Source organism: Eriocheir sinensis, chromosome 56 (genome assembly GCF_024679095.1).
Source record: "Eriocheir sinensis breed Jianghai 21 chromosome 56, ASM2467909v1, whole genome shotgun sequence".
In the NCBI taxonomy this organism is placed as follows: Eukaryota; Metazoa; Arthropoda; class Malacostraca; order Decapoda; family Varunidae; genus Eriocheir; species Eriocheir sinensis.
The window spans coordinates 3,667,877-3,683,204 of NC_066564.1; the positions used below are offsets into that span (position 1 = coordinate 3,667,877).

The 15,328-nt window shown below is 39.8% G+C and overlaps 1 protein-coding gene across 6 annotated transcripts in view; it reads right to left on the reverse strand.

Moving 5' to 3' along the window:
• LOC126984171 (dnaJ homolog subfamily C member 13-like) overlaps positions 1–15,328 on the reverse strand; it is a 38,412-nt gene that overhangs the window by 8,618 nt on the left and 14,466 nt on the right. For 4 of the 6 annotated variants that reach the window (XM_050837591.1, XM_050837587.1, XM_050837588.1 and 1 more), the window contains 18 exons: positions 15,160–15,269; positions 14,453–14,660; positions 14,155–14,334; positions 13,799–13,960; positions 13,042–13,245; positions 12,598–12,762; positions 11,853–11,984; positions 11,168–11,392; positions 10,479–10,670; positions 10,100–10,235; positions 9,579–9,763; positions 9,149–9,340; positions 5,675–5,854; positions 5,380–5,550; positions 4,741–4,971; positions 4,333–4,495; positions 3,678–3,719; positions 1,108–1,256 (listed from right to left, as the gene is read on the reverse strand). In XM_050837591.1, the coding sequence (XP_050693548.1) occupies positions 1,108–1,256; positions 3,678–3,719; positions 4,333–4,495; positions 4,741–4,971; positions 5,380–5,550; positions 5,675–5,854; positions 9,149–9,340; positions 9,579–9,763; positions 10,100–10,235; positions 10,479–10,670; positions 11,168–11,392; positions 11,853–11,984; positions 12,598–12,762; positions 13,042–13,245; positions 13,799–13,960; positions 14,155–14,334; positions 14,453–14,660; positions 15,160–15,269 (3,027 nt within the window). The remainder of the gene's footprint in view (positions 1–1,107; positions 1,257–3,677; positions 3,720–4,332; positions 4,496–4,740; positions 4,972–5,379; positions 5,551–5,674; positions 5,855–9,148; positions 9,341–9,578; positions 9,764–10,099; positions 10,236–10,478; positions 10,671–11,167; positions 11,393–11,852; positions 11,985–12,597; positions 12,763–13,041; positions 13,246–13,798; positions 13,961–14,154; positions 14,335–14,452; positions 14,661–15,159; positions 15,270–15,328) is intronic. The other 2 variants (XM_050837592.1, XM_050837590.1) reach the window with 1 other exon arrangement.

Consider the following 15,328-nt stretch of genomic DNA (forward strand, 5'->3'; position numbering starts at 1 on the left):
ATACACCAGGTGGATTCCTTTGAGGTGAGGAGCTGCCACTTACTTGGATGGGAATATTCATAATTAGCTGATTGCAATTTTTTTATATGTTGTATGGGGAGGAAGATATGAGGATGCTGAACACCACGGAAGAAATGGCTATGGACCGGCAACAGTGGAGGAGGCTCATATCCCGTCCAACCCCACCATAGGGAATAAATGGACGTTAAACGATTATGATGATGATGATGATGTTGTATGGGGTTGCATGAAACCACTTCTGGCCAAATTTCATAGAATTTGCCCAAGTAGTTTTCAAGAAAATAATAAATAGAACAAAATAGTGTAAAATGAGATAAACTGAGAGCCTGGTGTTCCTCCAGTGCTAATCATATCTGGTTCCTTTATTAACTGAACCCACAGCTGTAATTCATGATTTTTTTTAGTATTTCACTCATTCTTGAGAGAACAGAGGTTCACCATGTTCCCCAGACACACACACACACACACACACACACACAGAAAAAACAATATATTTGCATAAAAAAATATTCATGCAAAATTTCATCTTTTATCATTCTTTATGCAGCCAACTCCAGCACTATTAGTATACTTAAAATGAATGGAGTAATTATGCTCAATGTAACAGTAAGTTTAGCTTCAATATACAACCTGTTTTATGTAAGCAATAAAACCCATGTAACAGCCTGGAAAATTAGGGATTAAAACATTAAATGATGTGGTACTTTATTAGGTAGGATCAAAATTAGATGTGATATTTAAACCAATAAGGAGATAATGAAGATAAACGGTAAAAGTGAAGGTGATAACTGGCTTCCGATCTTTGTGTGAAATGACTTCATTATTTTCAAGTCTAATCACGAAATATTAGGATTTGTCATGAAACTCGCATCAGGCAAACAGGATGTCTTGAAACTTAGTGCATGCCAGTACCAATAAAATTAGGCTCTGTATGAGTCATTCAAAAATGAACCAAAGATAAGTCATACAGTGTAAATGAACCCTGAGGCACATTTATGAAAAGTTTTCTGATAATTAAAATGACTGGAATGCAAAACAACCGAAAAAAAAAGTTTGTAGAGCTGTGTTGAAAAAAACGTTCCTCACCTCTGAGGCAGCAATATCACTGACACATTCTGCATTGCCAGTCACTCCCTCCACCACGGCCAACACACTCTGCTGCACGGCCACACAGCCCTCCAGGCGCAGCAGGGAGAACAGCAGCTTAAAGTGCCCTATGCACTGCATCTCAACCCCTGGAAGGACAAAAGGTCATTAGTTATAATGTTTTCCAGACACATTGATGTCTCAAAAAAAAAAGAAGAAACATACAAATAATCTGTAAAGCTGCAACTAATTTTCATAACTGAATAATCAAGAAATAATATCGGTAAGTATTTTATGGAAATAACAATTTGCATAAAATAAACAAATAGATAAATAAAAATGTAAAAACTTAGTTGAATGCTTCTAAATTCCAGCAATTTTAGTATTTTATTCTTGAAGGCAGCCATAATTAACCCTTTCATTGCTAAACGCGCACAGCGAGCATGAGCATAACTTGCCAGTGGTGCTAAACACTTGCTGCGAGCTCCAGTCACACTCAAATTTCCAATGTATGAGTGTGTTCCAACACTATTTCTCACCCCACAGCATTGCCAATTCAGTGGGTTTTCCACAAAATTTGGTGGAAAATCATATCAGCCTAGCGCGGAAAAGCGTGGAAAATCTACGGACGAGCAACTGGTGGATGCTGTTGACCAATATAGCGGCATTTTTGCATAGCTTCACCTATCACATGACTGATATTTTGACCAAATAGTTGTAAATTTTGCAATTGGTAATACTGCCCTGCCAGCACCCCATCATCAAGAGATCTACTTAGTAGTTGCCTTATGGCTGACCATCGCGCACACATAAATGTACGTCTTCACAGGCAACACCCCCTGAATGTGCCTGTACATTTGCAGGAGAGGCTTACATTACCAAATCTTATAGATCTTGGCCTCCTCTTTCCAATGGTGTTTTTGTTTTTTAGTTGTGATGAATAGTTTTTGAGATACTGAGGTTAAAAGAGCGAGCACTAGTGTCACTTGCTTGTGGTGCTAAAAGCTCGCTGCGAGCACAAGTCACACTCACAGCAAAAAACACCCCCTGAACGTGCCTGTATATTCGCAGGAGAGGCTTACATAATCCAATTTTATAGATCTTGGCCTCCTCTTTCCAATGGTGGTTTTGTTTTGTAGCTGTGATAAATATTTTTTGAGATACAGCGGTTAAAAGATCCCCCCGCTCTGGGTGCCTGTTCTTATCCATGTAATCCATCCCACTGTCAGCCTGTCTCCACATTTCATATTTCACACTGACTGTACTCATGTATACAGGCAGTCCTTAATACAAACTCTTTCAGTTCCACATGAGTTTGATTTGGTCACGATATGGCTGAGACTGGTTTCCACAAGCTGCCATAGCCTGGAGGGTGCCAATGAGTCACCAATAGCCTTCACGTTGCTAATCAAAGACTTCTTTTTTGGCCATTTTCTTGTCACAACGTCAAGTTCGCTAAGCATGCTAAGTTTGGATCTCCAATATACGGTACAATGCCAACTTAAAAGAAAATTCTCTGACTTTCATTCAGTTCAGATAAACAAATTCAAAAATTATCTGTATAATTTTTTTATATAAAATTCTTTCGAAAAAAATTGCGATTTCTTTTGCCATGCAGACTTATTTATAATGCAGACATGAAGAGGTTTCACTGTACAATACTTGGAACACATACTGTCAATTCTAGTCAATTCTACATTTACCAGGTTCTTTTACTATTTGATTTTTTATTTAGTTGTGCCTGATAATGTGGATAGGAATTAGCAAACTAAGTAACTGTAATCATATCCATATTTCAAACAATGACTCACTCATGAAAAAGGTTAGAGTTAATGATTAAATACAGAAGCCATGTTATATCAGCATGTGAATTAGTGTCTTTTGGACCTACCTTGGAGTGCCTACTTAAAATCACACATACAAAAAATATCCTGACATGAAAAAATTCAGATGATCTGAAAACTTTACTCACTCAGTAACAAAGAAAACAAAAAAAACAAAACCACTCAATACTATTCACTAACAACTTTAGTGAGTCACTACAGCCCAGAGCATTCTCCAAGCTAACAAAAAGAGCAAAAAAGCAAAATGATAGAGGAAAAGCTTTTGCAGCATGCAGAGTCATGAATCTGACAGCAAGCTCATCACCAACCCACCTCACCTTGGCACGAGGGTGGTATGCATGTGATTCACGGCAAATCACTGAGTGCAAAATGTTACAAGTATACTAACGCAAAGCAAGCTAGCCAATGTATTTAACACTAATAAGCAACATTTGAGATTAATTTAAACATCATTTATGTTAATTGCACAAGATATTAAATGAAAGGTTGTTCTTAATGCCATGTAGTGTTACAATATCTTTTAATGTTAATTTCATAATAGATGCAACTAAAAATAAAACAAGTTTAACACAAAACCTATTAATTTTCAAAACTTTTTCCTACAATACTGAGTGACTAAAATTTGGAATTTTAAAAATTTATCTCCAGAAACTAAACCAAGTTCTGGGCCAGGGAGCAGCACCACCCTCGTGCCTTCAACTGTCTCTGCAGCATCAAAAATAGTACCTGGTTCCCGTTCACCATCTGGGGAGCCTTTACGATCTCGTCCTGTGGCCAATTATATACAATAATTTTAAGAACATGAAAAAAACTGTTGGACAGTTTAAAAGTGATTTACTTAATCATGCAACATTGACAACATTACTATTCACAGCATTCTTCTAATGAAACTACAATGACTTAAATACTCCTGCTTGGATGACTTTATCTATATGTTTGGGGATGATCTGGAATGCAAAAATAAAATGACTAAATATTGTGAAATAAAGTACATTACACTTGTTGTCCAAAGGAGGCAGCATGGAAATCAAGCTAACCCTAATGAAAGCCAAAAGGAAGAATAAATATAAGGTGCAAATGCATTACGGCATGTGTGACATCCAAAGAAGTATTCCTATCAAGGGGAGGATACAAGTATAACTAACTATGGATACAAAATAGAAAATGCAATGGTAAATGTGAAAGACAGAGGAAAGAAGAGAGGAGGGGATGCAAACACTACAATGTGCTAGAGTGTTTGCTGTGGGATGTTTGGAACCTCCTTCCTTTTACATTTGCTACTTTAGAGAAAATTTTCAGAAGGCAGCAAGTATGATGAATCTACATATGGAGACAACACTTACTACATGATTAATTCGTATACATAAACCTCTATACTCACCGGGATTATTCTTGATGACATTGACCAGGGCCCTCAGAGCATCCCCAACCCTGGCCAGTCTTGGGTGTGACACAGAAGCTGATGAGAGGGACAGCAGAGAGTGGACGTACTGAGTTTCCCCTCCAATGTACTGTAATAGCTCCAGTGTCAGCTCCTTGGCCCTCTATTGTCACAGAGAAACAATATACAAAAAAATTAACACTGGACAAATGGAAAATCTAAAAAATACTAGAAAACTAATGAAAACATGAAAAAAAACAAGGAAATAATGCCATGGGTGTGTCCCCAAAAGAAATGTTAAATTACACATAATCATTTAGCAAAATTATTCTCTTGTAAGGAATGCCATGCCTGCTCATTTAATATTTGAAACCACAGATAACACAGACAACATATGGGACAACATGCCTGAATAGGGAAGGTGGGCTGTTCATTGTAGATCCTGATGAACACTCCGCCAATGATAAGCTCGTCCTTGTGAGCATCAAACTCAAAGGTCGCTCCGTACTCAGGGTCAGATTGCCCGGTGCGAACGTGGGTCTGCTGGTTGGTGGAGAGGAAGTCGATGAGTTGCACACGTGTTCCGTTGTCCCAGATGAGATAAGGAGTCTCCATATTGCTTGTTAGGATCTTGAGCACCTGCAAAGGGGGGATGGGGGATAAAGCTTATTTATAAACTTATGAAGAAGCCCAACCACGAACCAAGACCAAGACTGATGCCTAAACACAACACTATTATTATGCAAGACTTTTTCCAGTAATGGACTAGATGAGTCCCCATTTTGTTTGTTAAATTGAGTCAAGTGTATATATTTAGTGACTGATATACATATCTACAAAACAATGAAAAAACATAAGACAAGCTGACATTTGTGAACCCATATTGTAAATTGTATGTACAGCTTAACCAGACAAAGGATTAAAAAAGGGTGCCAGCAGACCATCCCAAAGTGATTTATGGTCTTGTCTTGGCTGTCTAGAAAATTGAATTGCTGTTTTTCTTTCCTTTTTCTCACCAAGTTTCATTTCTTAGTAAAGTCCACTCACCTCCTCGGATGTGCTGGTGGGAATGAGGGAGGTGATGTATGGTGTGAGGAGCTTCTGTAGCACCGTCTGGATGACTGTATTGGGCGGGGTGGCACGAGCTTCATCGGTGTACACGCCAGCCAGCCGGCCACATGCATACAGGGCCAGCTTGGCTAACTGGTTGCTCAGCTCCTACAATATTTGCCATATTTTAAAAAGGAGAAATAGGAGATACTACATTTTTGCAATGCCATTCTTCACAGATTAAATGATTCTTCATGGCAAAATATTATCCTCCAAATGAATATCAAAGCACCTGTTGGTTGGACTCCTCACTCTTGCTGACTCCACCTTCATCTAAGGTGTAGTCATAGGAAAAGAGGAAGAGCAGGAGGTGCCACAGGATCCCTGCTTGTAGGAGGTTCATCTGCAGGATCTGGTCAATGGCCAATGCTGACACACACTCCACGCCCACCAGGCACACACGCAGCAATGACTGGAAAAGCACAGCATGACAATTAATCATAACCCAAATGAAAACTCATGACATAAGTGACAAATGCAATTGACAACACATACTGCAACAATTTGCTTCCTACATATTTGGGTTCATACAAAAAGGAATAAAATAACGGACACAAAATTATCACTGCATTTCATACTCTATACAGCTTAAGCATAGACCCTTCTGGGAAAGCATCATAGATGAACCTTGAAACTTCTAGCTATCAGATTATCCCTAGCTAGCAGTCAGCTAATGGGTACAAATTAGTTCTATTAGCTGGATTTAAATATTTAGAGTAAGAAATGGAAGAAAATTGAGAAAAGAGCAATCAAACCCACAAAATTACCAGTCTTGTGCTTGTTAGAAACTCCTGCTAAAGGGGCTATTACACTGGGCAAATTTTCCGTGGATCTTGAGTCAAACCACAATTTCCGCTAGCGTGGTTCTCATTTGTTTCTTGTTATTGCTGATGATGATGATGGTGAGTAATACCGTCGTCCTTCAGTGAAATCTACCGTAGCTTTGGAAGAGCGTGGACACGTCAGAAAACCATGGAAATATGAGAACCACGCCAGCGGAAATCGTGGTTTGACCGAAGATCCACGGAAAATTTGCCCAGTGTAACAGCCCCTTAAGCTTACTATAATATACTTATTGATTCTATTGCTTTAAAGACACATGCTGATTGATGAGAAACTACACTTCATTAAATATGTTAAAAGCACAGTACAGACTCAATTATGTGTTTGCCCAGAAGTTTCAGATGACGTAGATTCTAACTCAGCAGGGAAGGTTTGCTAAGAGGCAATGTATCAGCACAAGGGAAGACTTCAATGCAGGTCAACACTCATCCTTGGATCATGAAAATTCTAAATACTTCAAAAAGAGAATAAGGAGGAAAAGGAAGGGACTATCAAGAGACCGGAGAAAATGAATCCCATGAAATTTGTAATAGCAAACAATTCAGGAATGTCAAAAACTTCGACCATTGTAACTATCCCATCATCCCATTTACACTCTCGGGCACAATGATAAAGGGATGTTATACTTTGCCATCAACACCTAGTCACAGGAAAATCAATTATCCCGGTGAAGAGGCTCCATAACTTGACACACACACACACACACGCACACACTTAGTTAAAGGCTATATAGATCTATACAGATGAAATCAACCGTCCTTCTCTCTCCTGTATAATCCTCACTGCCTTGCTATAAAAGCTAAGTAGGTTTGAAATACACCATGCTTTCTCCCTGGATCAAACCTGTCAACCTGATATAAACTTTCTTCTAGGAACCAAACATATCTATTCTTTATATTCTTTCCACATAGCTTACTTATTACACTGATTTTGTTACTGACACTGGCTGGCCTGTAATTAAATCAACAAAGAATAAGTAAGTCAACAAATTTCAAAAGATATCACAATTTCTAACACTTTGTCCTCACTCTGTAAAAAAAAAATACTGCAAATCAAGTATAATTATTTAAGCAGTGTCCTGAAAATAATTACCTAAAAATATTTGTTGACTTCATAAATCAGGGACTGCCAAGAAGGAAGGAAGGAAGGAAAGAAAGACGGAAGGAAGGAAGGAAGGAAAGAAAGACGGAAGGAAGGAAGGAAGGTGGAAGAGATGTAGAAATCCAGGCATGTGAGAGTGTGAAGGAGGTACACAGAGGTGGAATGAAAGTGGCGGGACCAATCTATGCCAGTGATGTCATTGGAAAAAAAATAAATAAATAAAAATACATGCACTGAATTGCTTTACTTTTAGGGAATTGATAACTAACAGGCGAGAATAAAAAGAAATTTGTAAGTGAGAATGCATGGAAGAATGATTGAAGTGGCTTAATACCACTATTAACTTTTCGAGGTCAGTGACTGGTTCGGTTCATCAGAGGGCTCCGGTATATCACAGTTATGATGTTAATGAAAATACTGTGAGTAGAGATGATCCAGGACTGAGGTTTGAATAGCAGTGTGCATGAATTACAAGTGTGGCACATGTCACTGAGCATCTTCCCACCTCTAGATGTGCATTTGTTTCTTGAGGCTTCACCTCCTCACACTATAAATAATGATGATAAAGATTTTGGGAGTAGAGATGTAACTGCTGAGGGTTGTCAGCAAATAATGATAATCATGGTAAAGAAGCGGCTGCAAGGGAAACAAAATGCAATATGTCCTCCACTTTACATGATAAAACCTGTGTTTTGAGCCACAGAAATACAGGCATGAGGAGCCCTCTCTTCTCTGGGAATGCCTCCAAAAATTCATTACAAGCCTCTGAATCAGCCCTCCCCTCTTCCCACCCATCCTGGGTCTAGCACACAGACGGACTAGTGCATGTGGCCTGGAGGAATGCAGGCCTCGGTTCAACTGATAGATGGAATGTGATATATGTGAATACCATTGGACAACCTTATTGTCTTCAACGTAATTTTCAATTTGATTTATGTGCATCTGTAACTCCTTCATGTAGGACACAAGAGCTCTTGGAGATGATGATAATGACTATAAAATAGTTTCATCTGCAGTAATAACAAAAAATATAATCAAGCACCTTAAAACCTTATACACACAACGAAAATCTGCTACAATGAAGGATAAACAAAAAAAGAAACCATCATAATAGTACAATAAAATGTTTAAGGATGTAAAGCAAAACTTGAAAACAATGCAAAATTAATGACAAAATTTAGTGTGGGAAAAAAATTAGAAAGCTTTGTACCCTCTGAATCATTATCAACACCAGTGATGTGTCCCCCATATAAGCAGGGTGGGAAGGTTATTGGCAATACTGGTGTATATAATTAAAGGAGTTGCTTTATACATACAGGCTATATGATTTCAAGCATAAGAAAGTAAACTTCACAAGACATCAGGTAGTCATCTAACTTTCAAGGGAGCAAAACAAGACAAACTTGGTTCCTGAGCAAAACTAGGACATAACACAAGACTTCTCAATATACAAGGTCTAGGAAGCCAAATCAGAAGCATTGTAGCCCACCCTCACCTTGAAAGAGAGCATATGGCAAAGGTCCCTGGTAAACTGGGACATTTCAAGATCCTGTGAGTGCATGGGGGAGGGGTAGGGCAGGCACTGTGAGTATATGGGGGATTCATGGAGGGTATGGAGGGGCAATCACATTGGAACTGATATTTTTTCTTGCCTAACTTTCAAGAGAGAGCTGTACTACACTGCTTATTCATATTCAAGAGTTGGAAATTGGTTGTAGTAGGAACTTTTTGTGTATGTTATTTAGCAGCAGTCAATTATTACCTTGAAGTAGAGGGTGTGGCAGAGGTCCTTGATGAAGTGTGACATCTCTATGAGCTTCTCCCGGCACATGGGGAAGGAGGCCGCAGCAGTGTAGCAGCGGGCAATGTTGGCACACACCTGCACTGCAACATCGCTGGGCTTGCTGCTGGCATTTAGCACACTCACACACCTGTTGTAGGCACCTTGTAGCACCTGATGGAAAGGGCATGTTTAGTTTTCATTATCTCAACTTCTTCCTATAATTGCACAAAAAGAATTGCAATTTTTTCTCATAGCAATATTTTCAGACGTATGTTTGCCTAACTATTTAGCTCTCACGTGAATTTATTAACTTATTCATGTCAACTCCAGTCAGCCAAACTTCTAAGTCTCCAAAGAACTTACAACTAATGCATTTACTCCAGTCTATAGTCATAAAGAATTAGTTCACCTCAAGTCCCTTTTCCCTCCTCAGTTCCTCAGCATTCAGGGCAGAGCAGTTGATTGTGTGGTAAGTGAGCTCTGCTGCAGCTGCCAGAAGTGATGTCTCCTTACTGAAGAGTTGCTCATCATCAGCCTCAAGCTGGATGGTCTTGATGAGCATCGGATAACCAGAATACTTGTATGGTGCCAACACTGAAAAAAAAGAGGGGGAGGGGGGGGGAATTCAGATTTTAACAATTCTTCTGATGCCTTCACATCTTCTTAGTTCAAGATCATAGAGAGATGGTTGCCTGTACAATATAGTAAATGCTAAACTCAATGCACTAGTTCAGTCACCTGGTATTCTGCTGAATAGAATTTTCCGCTATATTAGGAGTGCACTACCAAGATAGTTGCTTATCATAGTGATCTCCAACATGTAAATGTTAATAAGTGGTGATAATTTTCATGATTCTACATACAAGTATCCAAGGCCAAGGGTATTTTCATTTCATTATAGAAATCTGCTTCTGTTAAAACATTTCTTACCATCCTTGTATCGGGAGAAGAGGATGCTCTGTGTTTTGATGACCAAGAGGATGTTCCGTGGGTCCGGGCCGTCCACCGCATGGGCTGACCGGCTGCAGAGGAACTCATAGGCCTTGTTGACACGCTCAAATTTCTCCTGCAGATAAAATGTGAACACTGAAAAACATCTGCATAAACCTATGCTTTACAGGAAGACTTTGCCATCTCATTCAAATACATCATGCAGATAATGACTACGAAAGAACTCTGGAGCATAACAAGTACTCTTTATATCAGAAGATTGATATCCGTAATATTAACCAGTGAAATTTCAATGCATCACGGCAGTCAGCAGATTAAGGTCGTGTCCATGAGAAATGGTAAAGAAATGTGATCTTACTCTGCCGTCAGGATTCTTATCAGGATGGTACTTTTGGGCCATCTTGAAGTAAGCCTTGCGGATTTTAGTATCATCATGGCGCATCTCCTGCTCCAGCCCCAAATCTTGGTAGGCTTCCTCCACACTCATGGAGGACGGCTGTTTCTCCACCTCACTCTGCCACGCCGCCAGGACTCGCTTCAGAAGGGCCACCTAGGAAGGGAGTCCAAGGTAAAATTCAAAAGGCAAATGTGTTACCCTGACGACAATGGTGGCACAACAAAGGTAAATGCAGCATGATGGAGACAAGGGGCACTACATTGAAGGTAAACACAGGATACTGAAGGAATAGGCACCAGCATGTTGTGAGGCCAGATTGTGCAAAGTATAGCTGCTATGTGAAATCCTATAATGTTTAATGGGTGATGTGAACTGAGAACATGCAGAAACCAACAAGTATCAAGGAAAGGAGTATTTGCAGATGATAAGTCAGCAAATTTGCCAGCTGAGCATTACACTGATATAAGCACTCAATTAGCTATATGTATGTTGCCTGATTGTAATGGTCAATCTTTCCTACTCATTTTACAAGTGTTTTCTCATTGGTGTGGTGATTATGATGACTGTAAAGATAAGTTAAAACATGCTAAAAACACTACATGGATACTGTACAGTGAAGATGAAGATAGGAAGCGGCAGACTCAACTTACAGGGTCCTTGATGGGCCAATCAGGGAAGCGGTCTGTGTCGCTCAGGTGTTTCAGGTAGTAAATGTCACAGAAGAGTTCGTGCTGCAGTTGAGGGTAGGTGATGTGAGGGATGGCGCAGTACTGGTACAGGGCACGGGTGTTGCTCATGAGGCGAGGGGTGAAGTCTGCCAGGTGGGAAGCCAGTTTCTCAATCATGAGGCGACGCATCTCATTGCTCCAGATAACCTGCAGAGAACGGAGGACCAGACCAAGGTAATGGATTATTTATTGCCAAGGAATATATTTCACAGTATACATAAATCAAAAGAACAATCTAGCTACTAAATGCAGGACTAAGTTATTTAGGGGGTCAAACTTCTGAACTTTGTTAAATGAATCATAATCTTCAACTGTTAAACTAGAACAATGCTGCTAAATTATAAAAGGTGCATACTGCAGTGGATATCAGAACTTCTGAAGGTAGTCAAGGGTTCCTGCAGTGGTGCTACGGCAGGTGTAAATCAATTAAAGTTCAGTGATTGATTTCAGATTTAGACTGTAGCAAGGCAAAGGTATATAATGCTTGTTTTTCTAAAATAATTTTATACATTGATAGTGACAGAGGTGAAAGCCAAAATGGAAATAGTTGGAAGAAGTGACTGGATATTAATTCATACCAGAAACTGTTTAATAATGAAGTTATTACCTCTGGGGTGTCAAATTCACCCAAAAAGATCTCTGCAAACTTCTCAGCCCCGTAATTCTCTAGGTAGCAGACCATGGCCTCAGGAAGGATCTGGCCCAGAATGCTCTGCTGCATGATATCTCCACCGATGTTCTGAAAATGGAAAATATTAATCATTATTGTTCATTATATTTCCTTATCTACCATACAAGGAAAGGACATAAGACCATTGATAAAGAAAAAGCATTAACTCCTTTTAACTTTCACACTTTGCTGATTGTTAATGAAATAACATAAAAATGTGTGGAATAAGGAAATTTATAGGTATCACATTTATGACCGTTTGCATAATAAGAATATAACTGAGTTTTCAATAGTCTTGGGAGAATTCAAATTCAAATTACCAAATTAGGAACCAAATATGTTGTTGAAACGACGAATTGGTCATTCAGGAGTAAGTACAAGAACCAGAAGAAGAGATCAACCTGTGATGCAGACATCATACATAACAGCAGCATGAAGCCCCAAAACATAGGTTAACCCCTTGCATCCGATGCGTCATTTAAATCTCATAGCATATCCGGTGGCATTATACTGCGTCATGGTCATTTCAGCCAGTGTGTGTTTTATTTCTTCTCGGGTATAGTACTCGGATATGGGAAGGGCGCGCGATTTGACAGCTCGTAGTGAAGAGGTTAATAATGCAAGTTTATCTTGGGGAATCATGAACAGAACGGACATGGAAAAATAACTGCCAACAACTCACCTCCTCAGCCCTGAATGATTGTTGCATGTGGGACATGTGAAGGAAGTGTCCAATGGGGAGCACATTGGATCCCATGTACATGAGGATGAAGTAGAACACTCCAGATGTGTAAACTGTGGACATCTGTGTGTTGTCCTGCATGACCTCAGTCAGAAGGACTGATACCTAGAGAAGAAGGAAGTCCAATAAATGCCTCATGTTTAAAACTGCTCTAAAGCGATACTGACTGAAACTGTCTTTATTGAACCTTACTTTTATATTTTTCATATAAGCATTCAAGAAGACCTAAACTTAGAACTACCTCCTTTGATGTGGATAAAAAATATTTATGGAGGAAAGGTAGATTGGGGACAAGAATATTTTTACTTGTTTAGGCTCAATAATTTTCTTGCTGGAAACTAACAATCCTTCCTTATCCTTGAGTAAAAGGTTTGGTGAGCTTACTTTTTCAACCAACACCGGGTCAAAAGTGAGCAACAACTGGACAATGTGTGGCAGGGAGATGGGGTCTGAGAGGAGCCTCTTGATGCGGGGCAGAGGGCGGATGACTGCCTGGTCCTCCGTGCGTGATGGGAAATACCTGCACATGGTGATGAGCATGTTCAGCACCAGCGTGGCCAAGTCACTCTCTGTCATTACTGGCGTCCCCTGGAGGTGAGGAACAAGGGTAACCTTTGCTCCCTATATGTAAACCTTCTCTTTTCAATACCATATTTGTTTGAATGTCCACACTTCTTCCATTAACAGTTAAATCAACTTAGGGAGTATTTAGTATATCAGTATTGCTAATACTAGCTTTTGAACTAAATGTAAACCAGTAAATGATGCATATTTTTACCCAAATTAAGCTATTTTCTTGTTTATTTTGTTTATTAAGCAAAATGCTGAAGTAGCAAATCTACAACAGGTAATAACTGAGAAGTGAAGCTCTGACCTCTTGGCAATAGATCTGAAACTGAACTGCAAAAACAACTGAGGTTCAAGATTTACCAAAAAGCTTCCCATTGACTGTTGCCTTCTCTGCATGTCTCTATGTCAAGAGATAAATGAATAGCAAACTCCTTACAGACGTAATAAGCTAAGTAGCTTTGTCTGGACATGCAGAGATTGGACCTTCAGGGCAATAGTATAATAATGCTGGTGAGGATGAAAAAAGCCAAATATCCTAAACCAGAGAAGAGAAAAATAATCTAAGTCTCACCGTAGCTGCCAGGGACCATTTCAACTGGGGAATGCTAGTAAGGGGGTGCCATCCATCCATTCCCTGGGCCCAGCAGAGGGTTTTTGGACTGAGGGCACCACTAGCCCAGCAGTCCTTCAACTCCTTGAAACTGAATGGTCCTGCACGCTCCTTGGTGGATCCCTGTGGTCATGAGGAACGTTATGCACAGAATACTTATCATTCACAAAGCGACATAGAAATCTTGAGAAAATCTTGGGAATCTTGGGAAAAAAATGAGAAATCACATCCCTGTAGTGAAAGTGATGAAGATGATGTAGTTCACTAAACATTTCCTGAAGGCAGAGGCATTATAACTTTACATAAATGCCACTGACCTGGTAGTACCACTCCTTCTCTGAGTCCCGGGCCATGTCAGGGGACGCCTCTATCACATTGGTTTGCGTTGGGGTGACGGCACGGCTCACATGTAGGTGAGCCAGTGTCAGGAGATCCACCAGGATGCGTATGCCCCCAGCCTCCACAACCTCCCGAACGTTGCTCTTCTCTAGTATTAACTGGAAGTATAACATGATTGCTTTGTAAGGGAAGAAAATGTATTATCCACTAGTTTCTGAACCACAAATGCGAGTGTTCATTGTTCTTTCTCTTCTCTAAAACCAATGAAATACTCACTTTATTCAGGAACAAGAGTAGCCTGTCCCTCTCCAGCTTATCACAAGTGCGAGCCAACATGGTCACAATGTACCGTGTGTCATTAAACTGACCAATATCCTTATGGTGCAGGCCATACACAAGGGTCATGGCCTGCAAGCAGAGGCACTTCATTGCCACCTTTGGGGTCAACAGGAACCGGTGATAAAGGTCATTGAAGAACTCGAACCTGGAAGATAACCAACTGTTACATTTGTATGGATGGATTTAGGCAAGTTGTAGTCATGTTATCCCCTTGTATCTACTTCCTCTCTAACTCTTAACCCGGTAACAGCTACGGGCCAAATTTGTGGCTTTACCGTGTAGCAGCTACGGGCCAAATTTGTGGCTTTACCGTGTAGCAGCTACGGGCCAAATTTGTGCCATGATATAAACCCCCCAAAATAGATGATGCATAAACTGATCAAAAATGCTGTGATATATATTATGAAATGGTTTGTGTGAGTGATGATTTTTTCTCATTTTTCTCACTTAGAGGGACCATTAAGAAACATGATCCCCACTGCTACAGGGTTAAATAAATTCCTTCCTTTAGCTCCTCTACCTAGGCAGGAATAAACACACACTATATATTTCCTTTAAAACTGAATGAAACCTAGCATCCCTAAGTAAAAATAAATGTCATTAAATTAGAAGCACAGTTCACTACCAAGGCCATATTAACTTACGATTTCCTGATTGGTGACTCCTCCTCAGCTGTGGCGTTTTCCTGCTCTAGAAGGATCCTGAGGTAATAGTCTCCAATCTTGATTTCATCCTTCAGCGATGGATAACTAACCTGTTAAAAAATATTCAGCTTAGAAAAAATTGTCATCCAAATACCACCCAAAATTAAGC